Below are 19,208 nucleotides of genomic sequence, written 5' to 3'. Positions count from 1 at the left end.
GTGAGCTTTATAAAATTGTTATCGTAAGTTCTTAAGGCGAAGACTAATTAAAATTAATGGCCATGAAGTAACGGCAAAATAAGGTGCGGTACTTTATTTCGGTAACGGTAACGCTAACGCGTTACTTTTTTATAGGGCGGTAACGCGTTCCTTTTTTAGCGTAATGAGTAACGTATTTAGTTACTTATTTTCGGTAACGCCTACAACACTCTCTAAACCCTAGAGCCTCAGAAAGAGTGACAGTCTGCGTCGACATCGGGATGGATGTCATCACATTTTAATATGAGGTGTCCTATTGTTTCTACAGATTTACCGCACACAGCACATGTGTCATCTTCTTCGTTAAATTTCTTTTTGCAGCCACAACTGCGCATTCTAAGACTTCCTGACATAGCTTCAAAAAGTAGGGCACTGCCTCTTGAACTGTCATAAAATGCTTCCTTCCTAATCTGTTGTTTCCAGCATCGATATATTTATTCACTATGCTTCTTTTCCATTGAATTTATTCAAATTTTACCTTCCGCGTTTTTAAACTGTCGTTTAATGCTCTGTCTTTCTCCGGCCTCGCATCTGGCATACTTACTGGGTAGCTTCCTAGTTCTTTCCGCCATTGTGAGTCAACGCTCTTTCAGTATAGGTATTTAAATACCTTAGCCGCCCACCTGTTATCGCCCAATTTCCTCAAGTGTTATTTTTATAGTATTCCACTCTGAGCTTCCCGTGCCTCGAAAGATGTCCAGCCCATATCGCCCTGTACTGCCTCGTTTGTGGTTTTCCCGAGGGCACAAAGCTACTGCTAATCTTCCAACAGCTCTCGGATTCACTTCTAATCCCGACTGAATTTCTGCCCTTAAGCGCAGAACCGCATTCCCAAAAGTAAGCCCCGGCACCGCTACTCCTTTCCAAATATCTCTCAGTACTTCATACCTAGTGTACACCCCCCCCCCCCCCCATGCCCTATGTTCCATTAATCCGCATCTCTTCGCCCTTTTGCTATGAGAGTCTACTCGTGCTTTTCCGTGTACATATGCCCGTCGTTTACCCATACCCCGAGATATTTGTATTCGGCCACTCGGGGTATTTCATGGCCTTGTATTGTAAGCTCCTGATCAGTTCTATCATTGAAAATCATCACACCCGACTTAGCTGCGCTAGAACTGAAACCTAGACTGTCTTTTTCATCTCCACATCAATTAGCCAGAGTTTGCAAACCTTCCTGGCTATCTGCTAACAGTACAATATCGTCCGCATACATTAAACCCGGTAGTCGTTGCTCAACCCACCTTTCCACCTCATCTGTAAGACAGATCATAACCTAGATTGCTTTCTTGTAGCCTTCTTTCCATACTTATCATATAAAGCTTGAAATGCAGCGGTGATAGAGGGCAACCTCGCCTTAATCGTTTGTGTACCTCGACAGTTGTCGTACTCTTAATTCATTTCTCATGTTATTTCAACTTTATTTTCTCGATATATTTCCTGTATAAAATCAATGACATCATGACCGATACCTTCATCTTTTAATATGTTTCACAGGAGTTCCCTGTTCACGTTGTCGTATGCACCCCTTATGTCCAGGAAGGCTAAATACAGAGGTCTGTTTTCCGCCTTAGCTATTTCTATGCACTGGGTAAGCACGAACAGGCTATCATGTAGGTGCCTACCACTTTTGAAGCCGTTCTGAAGTTCTCCTATAGTCCGGATACAACTTAAGTCTGCAGTGAAGCTCCGCCCACATGCACGACCGCCTCACAGATTTCCTCCACGACAATAAGGTAGTTCGTTGTTTAAACTTTTCCTGCTGCCTAAACAAAAAAAAAATAATCATACGAAAAAATTATAGGAGCTATAATGTTGATACATGGCTTGTTTCATATAGTCAAACGTTAAAAAGTTGATTTCGTTTACTATTACGATGGCCCAGCGGAGTAATACAGTACGCCGCGGACCTTGGCCCAGTGTTAGCAACTGCTGTTTTTTTTTTAAGTTGTGTTCTACTATAGTATTCTATTACTTTCCACACATGGGGCCGGGAGGTGGCGCCACCTATGTACCTGTTGCGGAAGCATTTTTTACGACGAAAGTTGTTGCTGCATCGAAGACCAGCGGTAGCGCGTGAGTTGACGTGGCTACATCCGGGACTTCGGAAGGAGCGATGCGTGAGGAGGAAAGATCGAAGAAGGCGCAGCCACGGCTGCAGTGAGAAATCGCGGATAGGGTTGGAGGAAGTCAAAAACACGAGCAGCAGATAATGATGCGGCAATGTCGAGGGGGCATGGAGAAAAGGCCGGGTACGGTGGCCGCTTTACCTCGCGACCTTAGGGACTTTAGAGCTAGAGATGTGGCATGTAGATCGCAAATTAAAGCAACAAATGTTGCCGAGGTGAAAGTGACGATAGCTATGGGGTGTGGAGAAGAGTGCGGGGAAGGAGGCGGGTCGCTACTGCGTTTGCCATAGGCTGTGCCTGTGTCTAGAAAGAAGAGTAGGAAGCCGCAGTCCAGACGCTGCCGCCAAGCTATCGAAAAGAGCGATGTGTGTCGAGAAAGATGTCACTCGCAAGTGCAAGCAGCCTGAAGCTAGCCGTCATCGTTGGGCCGGACCAGGAGAGCTGCTAATCGATACACACATGCCACTGTAATCAACAATTACCCCATAAGGGAGTAAAAATGAGTAAGCCGTCCTTTATAGCGCACTTCCCTGGGGTACATGGCATGCTGCCCAAGTCCTGGGGTAGTTTTAATTTACAAAATACACGGTATGCTTACTTTAACAACGAACGCATATTCTCACCCGAGGTTGAGGTTGAGGTTGAGGTGTTGAATGCTACAGGTGGGGTTAGCCTTGCTTTGTCTGCCGGCAATTGCTCCACCGCAGCGTCCCTTCGATATTAACAATGCCGCATCTACCCCGCTAAACGCACAGTCTCTTATAATAGCACACATTCTCTCCCGCAGTCACCATCTATGCACACAATCAATCCACACAGTTTACATCACAGTCCACTCCAGAAGTCACCATCTATGCACATATACAGTCACACTAGAACATAGGCCATTGTAGTGCCACACTCCATACACAAATTCACTCACAGTATAAACTAGTCCACTCCGGAAGGCACCATCTACGCACACATTCAATCACAGTAGGCCATAGTCCGCTCCTGCTGTCACCATTTAAAAACAAGATCCGTGTTCTGCAGAAATGTTAAAAGAAGGCGTGCAGCCTCCCTTCTGCATGTCGGGTTCTGCATACTAACTTCATGCAGTAATCAATAAATGGAATCTCAAACGCTTCACTGGACGCCTTAAGGTTAGCTAACAGACGTTTTAAGCTTACCGAAGACGTATTAACGGAGACCTAGGACTACGCCTGCGCACGCGGAGTGGAATGGTGGGGTCAGGCGGGGTCACCGCGCATGCGCAGCAGGCGTCTGGTAAATCGTTAATACGTCTCCGGAATGCTAAAAACGTCTAATAACAGACTGAAACCTCGGTTAAAATCTTGGAGCTTGCAAGAACTTCGCGTACTTTGAAGAAGGAATCTGTTTATGCCGCCAGCCGTATGTACTTTGTATTTTTAGTGACGTAAATCGACCCCAGGCCTTGGTCCACATGGCCTGTTATTAGGGAGTGCCCTAGAGGTCCTTTTACGCTCTGTTTACTCGTTTGTGGGGTAGCTCGTATTTAGTATGCAGCAAACTGAAGGCAGAGCTGCAGTGACCGAGATGAGAGCGCGACACGCCAGCCAAGCTAAGGCACAGTGGCAAGCAAATGGAATGCACAGCAGTTCATGTAACGCTCTAGAGATGGCGCGAAGAACAGCACAAAGTCTTGGAGCGTCACTAGCTCGAAACAGGGCGTTTTTCGTAGCTGAAAACTTTGATGTCAGCTTGTGCCGTGGCAACAACGCGGTGCGAAATGAGTGTTATTGTAGACGAGTTTGGATTGCGCATGCTCAACGCTTACACAGAACTAGCCAGGAACAGCAGTACAGTCTTAAATTTGGTGTTTATAAATGACCTTCGTAGCGTTAGCTGTCTGAATTTAACGATATACTTTTGAGTTATCGTAAGCCTATTACGTGTGTTGTGCGATACTGATACATTTAGAATGATTTTCTAACGTTGCGGTTGTATAATCTGTATGAAGTGAGCCAGCAACACACAGTTCCTTTGTTCTAAAACAGCAATGAACTGGGAACTTTTTTTTTTGTCAGGCGCCGCCGGATGAGATGCGGGCTTCTGATTAATTCTCATCGAATCAAGCAAGTACTTCTAAAAACCGTAGAAGTAAACAAAACAAAGTGACAAATGTCATCTTTGCGCGACATTTGAGTGTGAAGAAACCAAAGACCTGGCCCAGGCAAGCATTTCTTGTGTGCCTTTGAGCGGTATAAGGGTCTGTGTAGACGGCTACCTATAGCACGCAGACAGTTTTACTCTAATAGCGGACCCATTATCTGGAAAATTAAATGAAAATTAATTTTTAGGGAAAGGAAATGGCGCACTTACTGTCTCACATGTGTCCGTGGACACCGGAATCGCATCGTGAGTGAAGCAAGCAAGGTGGGAGTAAAAAAAGAAATGAAGAAAGAGGTGCCGTAGCGGAGGTCTCCAGAATAATTTCGACCGCCTAGGGATCTTTAACGTGCACTGACATCGCTCAAATCACACGGGCGCCTTTTGCGTTTCGACTCCACCGAAACGCGGCCGCCGCGGTCAGGCTTGAACCCGGGTACTCCGGCTCAGTAGACGAGCGCTCTAACCACCACGGGGGGTAGCCATAATCTACCACTGATTTTTCTGTTCTAACAAAAAATTTCGTGCGGTCACACCAGAATTTTTGTAGTATTTTGGACAAGGCCTTGTAGTAGCAACAGGTATGTTTGTAGTAACAGTATCATTCTTGCAGTAACATCAGAACTTTCTGTATATTGTGCAGGCCCTTGCAGTAACGACAGAGCTGGTTCTGTCGTGACCACAGAAGACTTCGCAGTAGTAAAGATCTGTCGTTGCGATAGTATGACTAAACATTGTACCTATACTGGGCCCTACCCTGTCTTATTTTTCGACTGGCATAAGTAGGAGTGTAACGTTGCCCTTGTATGTTCTCCTTGATAGTTTTTCTCTGCACAGATATACCGATTACACATGTTAAACTCCGAGGTGATGGTACCAGGATTCTTTCTTCCGTGCAAATTGACTGCTGCCTTCCATATTGGACCGACCTTTACTCTGCGTGCATGGCCTCTTCTGAAGGGACACCGGTTATCAGTGCTAACAAGTGACACAACTAACACCGACAAAAGTTGCGCTCTGGCGCCTCCGGGGCATGCGACTGAAGGAAACAGCGATTCGATCCTTCGCCGTTCCCACCAAGTAACGATATTTTACCACGTCCACGTCGGGCCATTGGCATCGATGATGCCGAGAGGCTGACATGCGCAAAGCACGTAGTTTCGGGAACTAGGTACGAATTTCATGTTCTATTTTATATATAATAACACTGATAAAAGTAAGAACGTGGCGAAATGTAGCGCCATCTGACGCAGTGTATAACAGTCACTTATTCACTCAAAGCACTTACCACGTCGGGCCATTGGCATCGATGATGCCGAGAGGCTGACATGCGCAAAGCACGTAGTTTCGGGAACTAGGTACGAATTTCATGTTCTATTTTATATATAATAACACTGATAAAAGTAAGAACGTGGCGAAATGTAGCGCCATCTGACGCAGTGTATAACAGTCACTTATTCACTCAAAGCACTTACAATTTCTAGGTTATCGATGTTTATATTCTGCACGATCAGCCACACCAAGTTGTCCCACGGAGCTACAGTGTGCACCTCCTCTTTCTCGTGTCCACCCGTGATGATGACCACCACGTCACTCACGAACACTTTGAACGTGTAGACCTTGCTCGGGTCGTTGAGGTTGCTGAAGTGTTTGGTACCCGTCTTGAGTAACGAGCCGTCCATCATTCCGACGCCGATGACGATGCTGCGAGGAGTTTTTGACAGAGAACGTGTTGCAGGTCTGGCCGCTTCACGATTTTAATGCGACACCGTTAGAGGCCTCATCGGCCGAAAATTCCTCGTAGGCCATAAAATAAGCTGACTGGCTGGAGCTAAGTGACGTCACCACAACGGAAGTGACGTTACTTCAGGCAAAGTTAACGACTACCTATTGTTATTGCTTTGGCAACGTATAAGGTAATTAGGTGTCCCTGTGAATTCTTCCTGTACGTTTTTCCGCATTGTGCTGACGCAAAAGTATAATGAAGAAGACGACGGGAGTAAAAAAAAAATCGAATCCGTAGAAGCGAAGCCTTTTCGGCGCCGGAAATACGTGCACTACCGGACAACCCAAGGGTGCCGAGAGAGAAATCCAGCGATTAATCACCAGCGGATCACTCTCCATACATGGGCGACCCGCCGGCCACGTGATCGATGTCATGCAACCCACTGTTATCAGAGGGTTCGTGATTGATTAACCTACCTCACACCCTAACTGTCAACCGTAGAGTTTTTCTGTATTACCTAGAGGGAAAGCTAGCGCCACCGTATATGCGGGTTTCTGTATAGAGCACTTCACCCACCACGGGAATGCCGGGGAGATGAGATTTTTTTATTTGGCTTGTCTAGTGTTGGGCCAGAAACGGGAATTCTGCCTCTGATTCGGCGGCTGCGCCGCAATACTCTCCACTGGGCTCAGAATAAATGTGTTCAGTTGCTCGCTTTTCACTTGTTCAATAAATGCAACGCAAGCAAAAGTTGGGTTTAGGCTGGTATATTGGAAACTTCCACAGCGTTCCTTCGAGGTTTGCTCCGCGAAAAGAAGTTTTTTTACGGCTGAATCCACGTTTCATGCCCAACAATAGCCAAGCCAAGTATGAAGCCATTCCTGCGACTGCCCACGTTGGATGATGTGAAGCGCAGCTTCCTTTCCCTCTGGGTAATATTGAGAAACTTTATGGCCACGACCGACTAAGATAAAACGACCGCCTTAATAGGAGATTATGGACAAGTCTGTAGCCAGCAATTACGGACGAAGGGATTTTTGAACGGGAAAGAGTTTATGAAGGCAATTTTCTTATGTAAGGTTTCACAGTAACAATCAACATAACCGCACATCTCCGGTCGGCAGGCTTGCAGTATTTTTTTTTTTTGCTATTAACGTTGCTGCTATCGTCAAAAGTGTTCCCCATTGCTTTTCTATGGGAGTCTTAACTGCTCGATGCGAGTGGTGGAAGAGCTTCAGAAGAAAGGTTTTGCTACACGACGGAATAGGGGGCCATTGGCTTGAATATTTACATACACATAAGATGGCGCTAAGACTCCACGCCGAGCTCGGAGAAGTTGTACTCACGGTACTCGCTTAATTCCGACATCTGTAAATTACATGCTCATAATTACTCATGTACGCGCCTCAGTACAGATCTTGAAGACACGGTTCCAACAAACCCGTGCATTCACTAGACGCGCCTTTATTCACGTTCAAATGTCGAGCCATCGTGGCGGAAATAGTGCCGAAAAGGACAATCTAAGCTTGCTTACGCCACAAAACACCAGGCCACCGTGGCCCTGCACGTCCTCACCTTCCAAAACATCAAATGTCTGGGAGGCACACACATGCATCCAGATAGCGGAGCCAGCTAGGCGGCTCTTGCGGGGCAGCATATATCCCCCGCACCAAAGCGCATTGCTCACGAAACAAACATTTCTAAGTCTATTTCATGCAATAAACGAAAACAAAACGATCCGTCGTTGGCAGAGTGGAAGCGTTCCCGTCTCGAACGCCAAAGGCCCCGGTTCGATTCCCGGCTTGGACGCCCTTTTTTTTTCATTCATTGAGTGTGCGTGCCCTCTGACTTTTACGCAGCCCCCAAATATATCGGCGCATGCGTAGTAGAGGGCTGTACCAGGCTCCGCGAAATCAGCCTTATACCCCTGTCACACGGGCATTTCGAGGGCCCTCGAACCGATAGTCTATCGACTCAAAGGCGATCTAGCGCTGCCACACGGGCAGTTTCAATGGCGATCGAGTAAATAGCCTATCGAGTCAACGGAGCAGCGCGGAACTCCATCGAGATTTCGAGGGCCTTCGAGCGCTGCCCAAGGTTGCTAGAGTTGCTTCGAGCGGCGCCAAGCGCACTTTCGTGCACGACACATTCACGGTGCAGAAACATGAACAAACATTATTCGCATAAAATTTAATGCAAGCAGTCCGTAAAATTATTCTAAAATGATATTAGACTGGTTTTAAGCGCATTAATTTTGCGTTGCAGACTTTGCGTTGCTTGCGTACTTAACGTTGACAACATGGCGGCACCCTGCCCGCACGCTTCACAGCGATAACAGCTTCGTCGCTAATGCCTCAAAGCAATATCGTGTTCTAAGCTGATGTATTCGCCTTCGATTTCCCCATTCTTACCCTCGCATAAAGTTTCAAGAGACAAATAGCTCTTGTTTTTAGATATCATAGCGATTTCCCAGGTCTTAAGCCTGACGAAGCAGCACTCCGAAGCAGTGGGACTGGCTTGGTTTTGGCTCGTCTTGTATTAGTGTGGCTACAGCCGTGTCTGCACATGTCCGCCGCGTACGTGCAATTAAAAGGGTTTTGAACGACTTTCGCGTATGCGTGTATTTCAGCATTTAGTATACATTTATCAAATATTTTTGTTATTTTTGCAAAATCCAAAGTAGCGATTGTGGCGCCACACATCCGTGGCGTAAGACACGAGAACCATTTCAATGGCCATTGAGATTTGCCGTGTAGCAGCGACGAGTTCGATGGCGATTGAGAATCTCGAAGACCCTCGAGAGGGTGATTGAAACTGGGCGTGTGACAGGGGTATTACATGGCATAGTGAAGCTGTGGTGACAAGAAGGGAAGCTATTGTTTCAAAACTAAAGTCCAAGAATCCTGAGCATATTCATATAATCTCATTTCGCGTGACCTGTGCATACTTATGCGATGTATTTATTGCGTTGAGTGCACGTGTGATCTGCTGTTATCGTCAATTTTATGCTCTATTTTCAACAAGTGCCTGTTTCTCTGTAGCCCATGCCAATACAGGGGTAGAAACCTCGTCAAGCTACTAAAACAGTTGCTTTTTGATCCTGTCCTCACATTTTTTTTTCTTCCGCTTGTGAGATAAAAAAAGTAGAATAAATGATGTCATTCGAAATCCATAGCCGAAAAGAACACTTCAAGCATACCTGCTCTTCGTTTATCAAATAAAGGGGTGCAATTCTTAAAAGCAGCCGACCATGTGCAGTCAGTCTGGTTACTTGCATACCAGCGTGACACCGGGGTTTGGTTTTATTTATATACGTATGTACGAAAGTACTCACACGCTCACCAACACCGACCAAGCATCTTGCCACCTACGTACGTACATAAATCAAATAACTATCCACGACAGGGAGTCGAACCCACGGCGGCTAGAACACATCAGATTCGCTGGCGACTGCACGAGGACACTATGCTGTGGTTTGGTTTGGTTTAAGAGGGTTTAACGTCCCAAAGCGACTGAGGCTATCAGGAACGCCGTAGTGGAGGGCTCCGGAAATTTCGACCACCTGGGGTTCTTTAACATGCACTGTGCACTATGCTATCGCTGAGGCCGATAGTGCCTCGTGTTAAAGTGAGACACCTCCTCGCGCTTCTTCTTCTTCTTCTTCTTCTCCTCAAGTAATATGTGCACTGCACATCGTCGTCTTTATCAACTTCCATCTGCGGCACGACCAGAGAAGATCAGCTTAACCTCGATGACTGTGCCGAAGCCCCGCCTGAGCAAAACCATGAGATAATCATGCTAAACCCATGATTTCGCACGTCTTCGCGGTTTAACTACGTCAAAACCTTACCATTTTTTAGGAAGTGCCCAACACTATAAAATGATTCTTCCTCGCATAAGCTTTGGTATGGTAGTCAGCTCTGTGTCTGCGTTTTTTTTATTTTCCTCCGCCCCTGCTTTCTATGCTGTGTTTCAACTAAGGAGCACCGCCAAGCTTATCAACCCACGCTTTTACACCCAACAAAAAAATTGGCTGTGGTTTACCTCTGGTTAAACCTGCAGAGCGACGTGATAGCTACAGCTGGCCGAGTGGAACTCGCTCAGACGGATTGCAAAGTCTGTCTATCGCCGCTCCGCTTCGCTCGGCGTTCCTTCATCATCTTCGTCCCTGGACGTGATTCACTCTCCCCCCCCCCACTCGGTTTCGCCGGCGCGCCGCGCGGCCAATCACGCACCAAGTGACCAACCACGTGACCACTTGGCGGCGCCGCCACGCTGAAGGCTCAAAATGCTGTAGCTATCGTTACAAAACTTACCCCGAGAAAGAGGCTTCGTGCCGTTCGTACTTCCCCTTGATGACTGCGTAGCCTCCAGCGCTTATGTGGGTCATATCCGCGAACTTGAGGCTGCGCTGTGGAAAAGAAATACACGCTCCTGTAAGCGTGGGAAAAGAAGCAAAGCGACTGAGGAAATTCCAATGGCGAAGGAGGCAGTTGTCGTCTGCTCCCTATCATCGCGTCACAAAATGCGGACGAGACGTCGAAATACAAGGAGTCTGACCTTAAGATTTTGCACCGTTTTAAAAAATTGGCTTTTATGAGTTATTTGAGCGCTTTTTAGGCATATAATTGTCGCCGGTGTAATACATCACAATTCAGGTAAGACGTGCCAACTAGCAAGCTGGTTAAGAAACATTGAATATTTAACTTTTTAACTATTGCTGTTAGTCTCCTTAATTATCGAGAGGCGTGTAGCCACCCGTAAGTAATATCCATATCAATTTTTATAATTTCGAAACCGCGGTTACCTTTGACGCCGTAGTCCAACAAATTTTGACTATTGCAACGAGTTACATGCACTGGAGAGGTTGCTTTGCGTGCAAGCTTCACAAAAGCGCATGTATTCTGGCGCGATGTAGCCAAAATTTTCTGGGCCACAGTCCCGAGGGTAACCGCGTTTTCGAAATTCCCAACACTGAAATGGATATTACTTACCATGGGCTGGACGTCTCTAAATAATTAAGGAGCCTAACGATAATAGTTAAAAGTTCGCTATGCAGTATTTGTTAACCGGCCTGCTATTTAGCCCCTCGTAGCTGCTCTCTGATGTACTACACTGCTAACAGTGCTATGCTGAAAAAAAAAACAGCTCATGAAAATAAAAAAGTCTACTTTTAAAAAAAGTGTAATGTCCTGGATGAAATAACTTTTATGTACAAACAATCCCAGATGCCTGTATAATCACGCCAACACTACGCTTACCTATAAGGCCCTTGAAGTAGCTTCAATTCTTGATTTTTCTGACAACCTTCTCCACCTACGGGCTTAATTTCTACTTTGTGTTAGCATTGGAGGCGTCTGGGAAGGCGGAAATTGCTAGCACCATCTGTCAGTAGCAAGTGGCAACAGGCAGATCAGCTACAAACGAATTTAGTCTACTACCTCGGATATAACAAACATTAGTATGCCACCTCGGATATGAGACCTTTCGTGTGTTATGATTGGATATAACCAACTTCCCTTTGTGAACACGGATATAAAGAACCTCGGATATAACCATCTCACATGTAACAACGTCGGATATAACGAACGTTTGGCTGCCAACGCATTCACACTCCGTTTCATATATCAGGTGCAACGCTGTCATAGCTAGCGCTTTTGTTTGCGCTGCCTGCATCCGCGACCAAAAAGTAGTGCGCTCCTTGTGGCGAGCGAAACATATTAAAGGCTTTACCTGCAGGCTTACTACATGACACATTTCTTATCAGTTTGATTAAACGCACTCTTTCTGCTGACGAGAAGCCGTTGCTTCACTTTTTCGTAGACCACTCGGTGACAGAACAAACGCGGAGTAACACGCCTCCCTTAATTTTTCCGTGCGGGCTACTTCCGTACGTTTCACAGCATTGCATCGGATGTACCAAACGGAGTAAAGGCGGCCCATCTAGGATCGCGTAAGCGTTTTCTTCCTCTTGCTCCCCTGTGATGTGAGGGAGCGTTAAAGATCCCTAGGTGTTCGAAATTGATCAGGAGCCATCCACTACGGGATCTCTCGCTCTGTTATTGCTTCCACTCCCTCCTTCCTCCCTTCCGCTCAAGGCTTGGCAAAGAGAGGAGAGGACTTTATTGCGCCTATTCTTTGCTCAAAATTAGTGTTAAGAGCGTTAACTCTGACTACTCGCCTTCGAACGCTTCTTCTGCGAGCGAGATTTCAAGATGGCGGACAGAAATCTCAGGCACGGCCGGGCTCGAGTTGCGGCGGTTAACCATGTATTTAAATTTCTAAGCCAAATATTTGCTTCAGCGCACATTTCGTGTATGGTATTCACTGAGAAAAAAAAAAAAACGTTGGTATCATCTGCGTACAGAACCTTCTTTTTTGGTGCCCTTGAATATTAACAGTCACTTTAATGCATAGTACAGGTAATACAGGTCCAATAATAGACCTTTGGGGTACCCCACATTGAACAGTTTCCTTCACCGATTCGACTCCATTTATTATTGTGAATTGTGATACGGAAGTTAATAGATCTTTATTAGAGCAAGTGCTTCCCCTCGGATACCGTAACAGTGGAGTTTAAGAAAATGAAGTTCATGCTCTACGCATTCAAGGGCCCAAAAAGATACCTAGTGTGAATAGTTTCTTCCCTATGTTATCAAGAATTTCTTTAGTTCCAAGAAGGGCTGTTTCCACCGACCTATTTTTGCGGAACACGTACTCCTACTTCGTTAGTATGTTGTGTACGCAGGAAACTGGTTATCCTATTGTCGATGTGTTCTGCTATCTTATAGAACGCAGAGAGGATTGATACCGGCCTGTAGTTATTTAAATCATAGAAAGATCCTCCTTTATGAATGGCTGCAACTCTAGCCAACTTCATCATTTTGTTTGGAAACTCCCCTGTAGTCATGACCAGGTTACACATGCGGGCTGGTGGGGTTGCTACAACACCACTCACTGCTTTTAATGGTTTTGGTTTTGTATCGTCGGGGCAAGAAGCTCAATTACCTTTCATAGACATAATTTCATAGACATAATTACATAATTTCATAGACATAATCCTCACGAGGGCGAACCCTCATGAGGGCGTCCTCACCCTCACCTCATGAAGATTTCACTCGGTGAGGTGAGGGTGAGGGAGGATGGGCGGATGAAAATATGTGAGGACGAGGGTGAGGAAGGGAAGACATGGTGAGGTGAGGGTGAGGGAGGGGAGAATTCACTATTCAAGGGCGAGGGTGGTGGCCCAAACCGTACTCCGGGATAACACTTTTGCCTGTGCCACCCGTTATGAATTCCCGTTTTAAACGCTGCTTCTTAGGGTGAAGATCCCGGGGAAGACGTAGTTTCTGCACTCTGCAGGTACACGAGGTGGACAACAAACGTGGGCGCAGCACGCCTCCGTCATCGTGATGCACTACACCGCCGAAAAAAGCGCCCTTCTAACTCAAAAACTATTTTTTAAAGATTGTGCAAAGTATTCGGTGAAACACCCTGTATAGTGCGATAAAAAGGGACCACTGGCCTGCCCGTGCGGGTGGCTGCCAGTCCGACGGGAACCATGGTACCGGAGTCAACATTTCCATTATCAGCCCCGAGTCTGCCGGATGATCAGGGTGTAGAGTAAAACACGTAGAAATTATACCTAGTAAGGCTGTTGAATTCCCAAGTTCTAGGCCTTCTTTGCCGAAACAGTCAGATTTCAGCTCAGTGAGGTTTCACAGAATTCGCTGCAGCGCAAAAATGCTTTTGCGAAATTCCACTGTCAAATCAAAGCCTCTTGGCGGCGCTGGTGTGAAATTTTTTTATTCACGCTGTGAGTAGTTCGGTAAAGTCATATCTTCTTTCTATATTCTATTTTCTCTGGAACTGCGCTTTGGAAAGCGGTGCCGCAATGTGGTGGGCAAGGGCGACCACTGTATTCTCACCATGAATATAAAGCAGCACCTTGACCACCTTGGTCTGAATCATCGCTCACTCCGCCTTGCATTGTACGATGTGCAAAAAAAAAAAGAAAAAGGTGTACTGCTCTCCGAATAACATCGACATCTCTTGGTTTATCTCTGTCCCTGGTAAGACCCGTGACCGCGTAATCGCGTGCTTGATTTTATGAAACAAATTTCTAGCAGACGTAATCGACACCCAGCGTTTGAGTAAGGCGTAGACGTGCAAGGAAAAAAAAATCATGGGCGGTTTTGCTTGGGGTTAACCATGAATTATCGTGCGCTAGCACCGTTAGTCCTCTTTCGCATGGTTTATCTTGACTTTCTATGCTGTTGCTTGGCCTGAACATGCTTTGGTTGATATGTCATATGATGTAAGTTTGCATGTTATTGCATCATTTAAGACTTGTACTGCGGTAGGCTTGGTCATTCTTTACATTCAGAGATACCTGGGAGTCCTGATTCCGCTCCAGGCGCAGAGGTGCAGCGGTTAAGCTACGCGCCACTGCTCTGCGATGGCAGGTGCTGCCATCGGTGGGGCTTGTGGGACCTATGTTGTTCCTGAGGAATCTCTCGCGACTAATCATTAAAGCGAACTGCTACGGTGGGCAGTTTGCTCGCATTCCGATGGGAAGCTCGTCATGACGTAACAACATCACGTGACGAAGGTGGCCCACGTGCTAGAAGCAGGCTTCGGACAGACAAACAACCACTTTTCGGTGGATTGGAAGCAATAGAGCACTAAAATGGCAACCACACGAATCGTTCACTCCAGACTCGGGGAGTTAGAGATTATAATTATTCAGCCTTAATGCTGCATTTTAGCGAGCCGTTTGATTTTCGAGTGGCCTCAATAATGTTTTATTTTAAGCGACCGCATAAAGGCCTCACTGCAGCGGAAAGCCGGCACCGCACCGGGGGAAGACACTAGAGAAATAAAATATTTTAAAGCTGGGGGAGCGGAATCCGAACTCGCGGCGGCGCTAAAAAAGTCAGTTTTGCTGGCCGCTACTTCCGGCCACTACGCCGTTGCCGCAGCTTTTCCTTAAGTATGACATTTACAAGATTGAAAATATATTCTATTTACATTAACTAAACTACTTACAAAGCTTTTAGGATACGCCACGAAACACATCGAAAGAAGACAGCAACAGAGCAGTAGACGCGAGGTATAGGCTGAGCGCATCACCAAAAAGGATTGGCGCTCCGGTTTTAAGTCGATCGGATGAAACATTTCCCTAATTTGAACAATCAGCTGGGAGAAATCCTAACATCCTGCCTGTACGAACTGCCAAGCTCTCGTGCTGTGCTTGCAATGTCATCGTCTTCGTCACGCAGCTGCGTTCACGAGAGTTGTTGTTGAAAGTGCTAGTCTCTCACACTGTAGTTTGAAAGCGTGGTCTTCATCATCTTCCATCCGTGCGCGTGGAAGCGTCATCAGACGATCATGTAGCAAACCGCACGAAATGGCGGAAGATTAGAAGCAGTGAAATTGAAAAAACCCAGTGCAATCGCATAGTCATCGGTTAATGGTAATTACGCGATTACTGCTAGAAGGCCAGAGCAAGATCAATTCAACAATAGGGGTATGCAGGCGTCTCAAAACATAACTGAAAATAAAGTTTCCGACTCAACTCAGCGAATTTATGGCACTGAGAAACAGTTCTCGGGCCTAAATGCCTTAGCCACGAAGGTAAAAAACATGGAATCAGCAATATCAGAACTTCAGGAGCAGCTTAGTGCAGTTAGGAACCAGATAGACGATTTAGAAAACAGCGGCAGGAGAAATAGCCTGATCGTTATTGGAATAAAATAGCTTAGCGAGGAGACTGTAGCGAGGAGAGGAAGTAATTGATGGCGTTTTTTTCTGGAACAAGGTTTAACAGTGAGCGGTGTCGCAGGGTGCGCACAAAGGAAATAAATAAGGCGTGACCAGTCGTTTTAAATCTCCTGGACTTCTATGAAAAAATTTCAATATTACGATCATGCATATATGCTACTAACTCAAAAACACCAAATTGATCTCAAAATCCAAACACCTAAAGAGCTCAAAATCATTAGCTGAGTACTTTTCTAAACGTGTTAGGGAATTACGGAAACAGCAGTGGAAAGGCTGTGAAGAGAGGAAAGAGGGCGCCAAGCTTTAAAGCTAATCTATGATAAGCTAAGCGTTAATAGCGTACTGTATGGTTGGGATGAAACAAGAGCTCCTCGCATTAGGCTTAGAAATGAAAAAAGAGGCTTCGGATCCTGAAAATACTAAATGTTAATTGTAGAAGTGTCATAAACAAGACCACTCAGTTAGAGGCCTTTCTGGTTTTGCACGACCCTGAAATAGAGTTTTTGACAGAAACTTGACTTAGCAATACAGCCTTTGACAGTGAGTTCGTTACCACTGGCTACATTTCGTACCGAAAGGATCGTGATGGTAGAGGTGGAGATGTTAGCATTCAATTTTACCAATGCGTGAAGTACCCAATGTCGAGTGCAGTTTTTGCACAACGCACTATGGAAACGTTAGACATATTATTGGAGCAATGTACAGGCCCCCCAACACTACCGTTACCGTATTATAGGAACTGAAACAATATTTGTGCACGAATGTTAAACCTGATAATCGTATTATACTGTCAGGATATTTTAATTTGCCTGAAGTAGACTGGTCAAAATTTTCAGCTAAAAAGCTCGACCCCCAAGGTGAAGCTATGTTGGGCATTGGTTTTGGCTTCGACTTATTGCATATTGTAGAAGAAAATACCCTATTTCAGGGCAATTCTCAATCAATGCTCGACCTCTTTTTTGTTAGTGGATCAATTACTGCCAAAACAAATAGCCAGATAGTAGACAGAAAATCGGACCACAAAGCTGCACTGCTCACTGCTGCAGACGCCGCTTTAGATAAGAAGCCTAAACATTCATCCTATCGAAACTTTTCTCGAGCTTTTTTCGAGATACATTATAAGCATCTCGAACTCCTGATCACTAATGACTTCACTTCTACTAAGCACATTGACTGCATAATGGATAATGTTGAGCGCAAGTTGTACTTTCTGAGGAGAACTTTGAGACGTCCTACTCCTTCTGTCTCACTGCTCGAATACAAAAAACATATTTCTGCCTATACTAGATTATGCATGCGTTCTTTTGGACACTTTCACTAAAACATACACTAATAAGATGAAAATTGTGCAAAGAAAAGCAGATCGCTTCATTTAAAATAGATTTGGACGTACGCAAGTGACAGAGCTGTTAACCTAAGCGGACTTGCCCCCATTATCGCAAAGAAACCGCGTGTCACGACTAATATTCGTCTTCAATTTATTGACGGCCACTGTAAGACAGACATCACGCGAAGAATTTCTTTTTTATCTGGTTACGCCACTAGGCGACGAAATAGTCGCCCAGTAACGCCATTTACCACGCGTAATGACCGTTTTTAAGTATTCTTTCCACGAACAGCAATTGAAGGGAATTTCTTATCCAATGACCACGTTTCGAAATCATCTATGTCAACATTTTTTGCAGTATTGTTTAAAAATCAGTTGTGTATGCTTATTTTCCAAAAATTTCAAGCTACGTTATTCTACATTGTTCTGGTGTTCATTGCCTGTGTTATTACGTTGTGTTTACTTATCTGTATCCCACTCTGCTAAAATCTCCAGTGGGCATTGGAGTATAAGCAAAATAAATATAGATAACAATGAAAGGTTATAAGTGCAGGGCACATGTATGCATGCAGTGCGTGCCAGAAGTAAAGGCAGAGTAATATTTTAGGGCCCAACTCGTAACTGTCTCGGTTTTGTCTCAGGTATTAGCTCAAACAGCTCACACACGCGTACCCCCCCCCCCCCCCCACACACACACACACGAGAGTATAAGCATCTAGCATCTCGTTCAATAGGGCCTTGAGGGCTTGCCTTGTATGTTTATTACTCAGTAATATCGCCAGAAGTTGCATGCAAACTAGAAAATACCACTCGAATTTTAAAATTAATGTTAGTGAGGGTGAGGGAGGGCCGGATAACTTTTTGAAATGAGGGCGAGGGTGAGGGAGGGCCACGGATTCAAAAAATGAGATTGAGGGAGGAAGAGTAAAAATGAGGTCATTTGCCCACTTCTGTCTATAGATCGTCTATAGACTATCTATAGCACTTGTATTGCCTATAAGCTGTTCTCTAGGATTTGTCTGTAGACGGTCTCTAGACTTGATAGGCAGAAGTCGATAGACTAAAAAATTTTGTAAGGGCTCATATCGCTCCTATCGCAGTGATGCCAGTTCCCGAGCAGCCTCTCGCGACCATTCATTAATGTAAGTGCCACCTGCCAAGGTGGTCAGTTTTTCACAATCCGACTAGTAGGTTGTGATGACGCCAAAAGGTCACGTGACCTAGGTGGCCCGCCTAGGTAACTTCTGCGGGGATTTTTCACTGAGCGACGACGACGCCAAATGTTGTGCGGAATGGGATCGCGTGGGAACGTGATCGCGTTGATCGATACAGGCCTCAGTCAAAAAATTGGAGGGGACGCTTAAACTCTGCCTTAAGGATATAACACGATATCATTAATGCCCATATATGTGAAATCACTCGTTTTCAACTTGCTGAGCAACCTCTCGCAATCAATCATTAATTTAACTGCCACCTGTCAGGGTGGCTAGTTTGTTTGGGTAGGTTGTGAAGACCCCAGAGGGTCATGGGATCTACGTTGCCCATCTAGGTTGCCTTTACGGAGATGACTGCCTGGCCCACCCTACGCCACCCTATTCATCGATCACAACGCCGAGGCTGGATTTTTTGCGTAACGGGGCCTTTAAGGCTATCGCGTTGAAACGTGCCTATTGTGTACGAAAAGAAACAGTCGAGGAAATCCTTGGCGTTGCGGAGAAAGCTCCTTTAAGGCGGAAGCTCAAGTTCTGGATCACTTACCAGTGGGCTGCCCGCTTCTAATCCGGCGGTTATCCCCGTGTACTCAAAGTGGTATTCTAAGACCTCACCATTCCAAAAAATGTTCCCGTGGACGTATACACTGCGAGCGATGTGCTTGAGATTCTGCGTATTGAACTTTAAAGTGTTCGGGATCACCTTTCGGTTGAACTTGCCCTGCAAAAGACAGGAAGGCGAAATGTTACGCTTGAGGCAAAGGTGTGCCAGTTTTACTATGCACAACGATGCTGTCTCCACGCTAAGATCTCAGTGTTGTTCTACACCGTCTCTTTTGACCACTGTCCTATGCTTGCGAAAC

General features: G+C 45.6%; 1 protein-coding gene across 1 annotated transcript in view; it reads right to left on the bottom strand.

Annotated features, from left to right (window-relative positions):
* LOC144110336 (uncharacterized) overlaps positions 1 to 19,208 on the bottom strand; it is a 33,101-nt gene that overhangs the window by 1,100 nt on the left and 12,793 nt on the right. The window contains exons 4-6 of the mRNA XM_077643189.1: positions 18,893 to 19,066; positions 10,341 to 10,435; positions 5,774 to 6,002 (exon numbers count right to left, since the gene is read on the bottom strand). Of these exons, the coding sequence (XP_077499315.1) occupies positions 5,774 to 6,002; positions 10,341 to 10,435; positions 18,893 to 19,066 (498 nt within the window). The remainder of the gene's footprint in view (positions 1 to 5,773; positions 6,003 to 10,340; positions 10,436 to 18,892; positions 19,067 to 19,208) is intronic.

Source organism: Amblyomma americanum, chromosome 11 (assembly GCF_052857255.1).
Source record: "Amblyomma americanum isolate KBUSLIRL-KWMA chromosome 11, ASM5285725v1, whole genome shotgun sequence".
NCBI classification, from domain to species: Eukaryota; Metazoa; Arthropoda; class Arachnida; order Ixodida; family Ixodidae; genus Amblyomma; species Amblyomma americanum.
The sequence above is the reverse complement of the archived record's forward strand: the minus strand, read 5'-3'. Positions and strand labels throughout refer to the sequence as shown.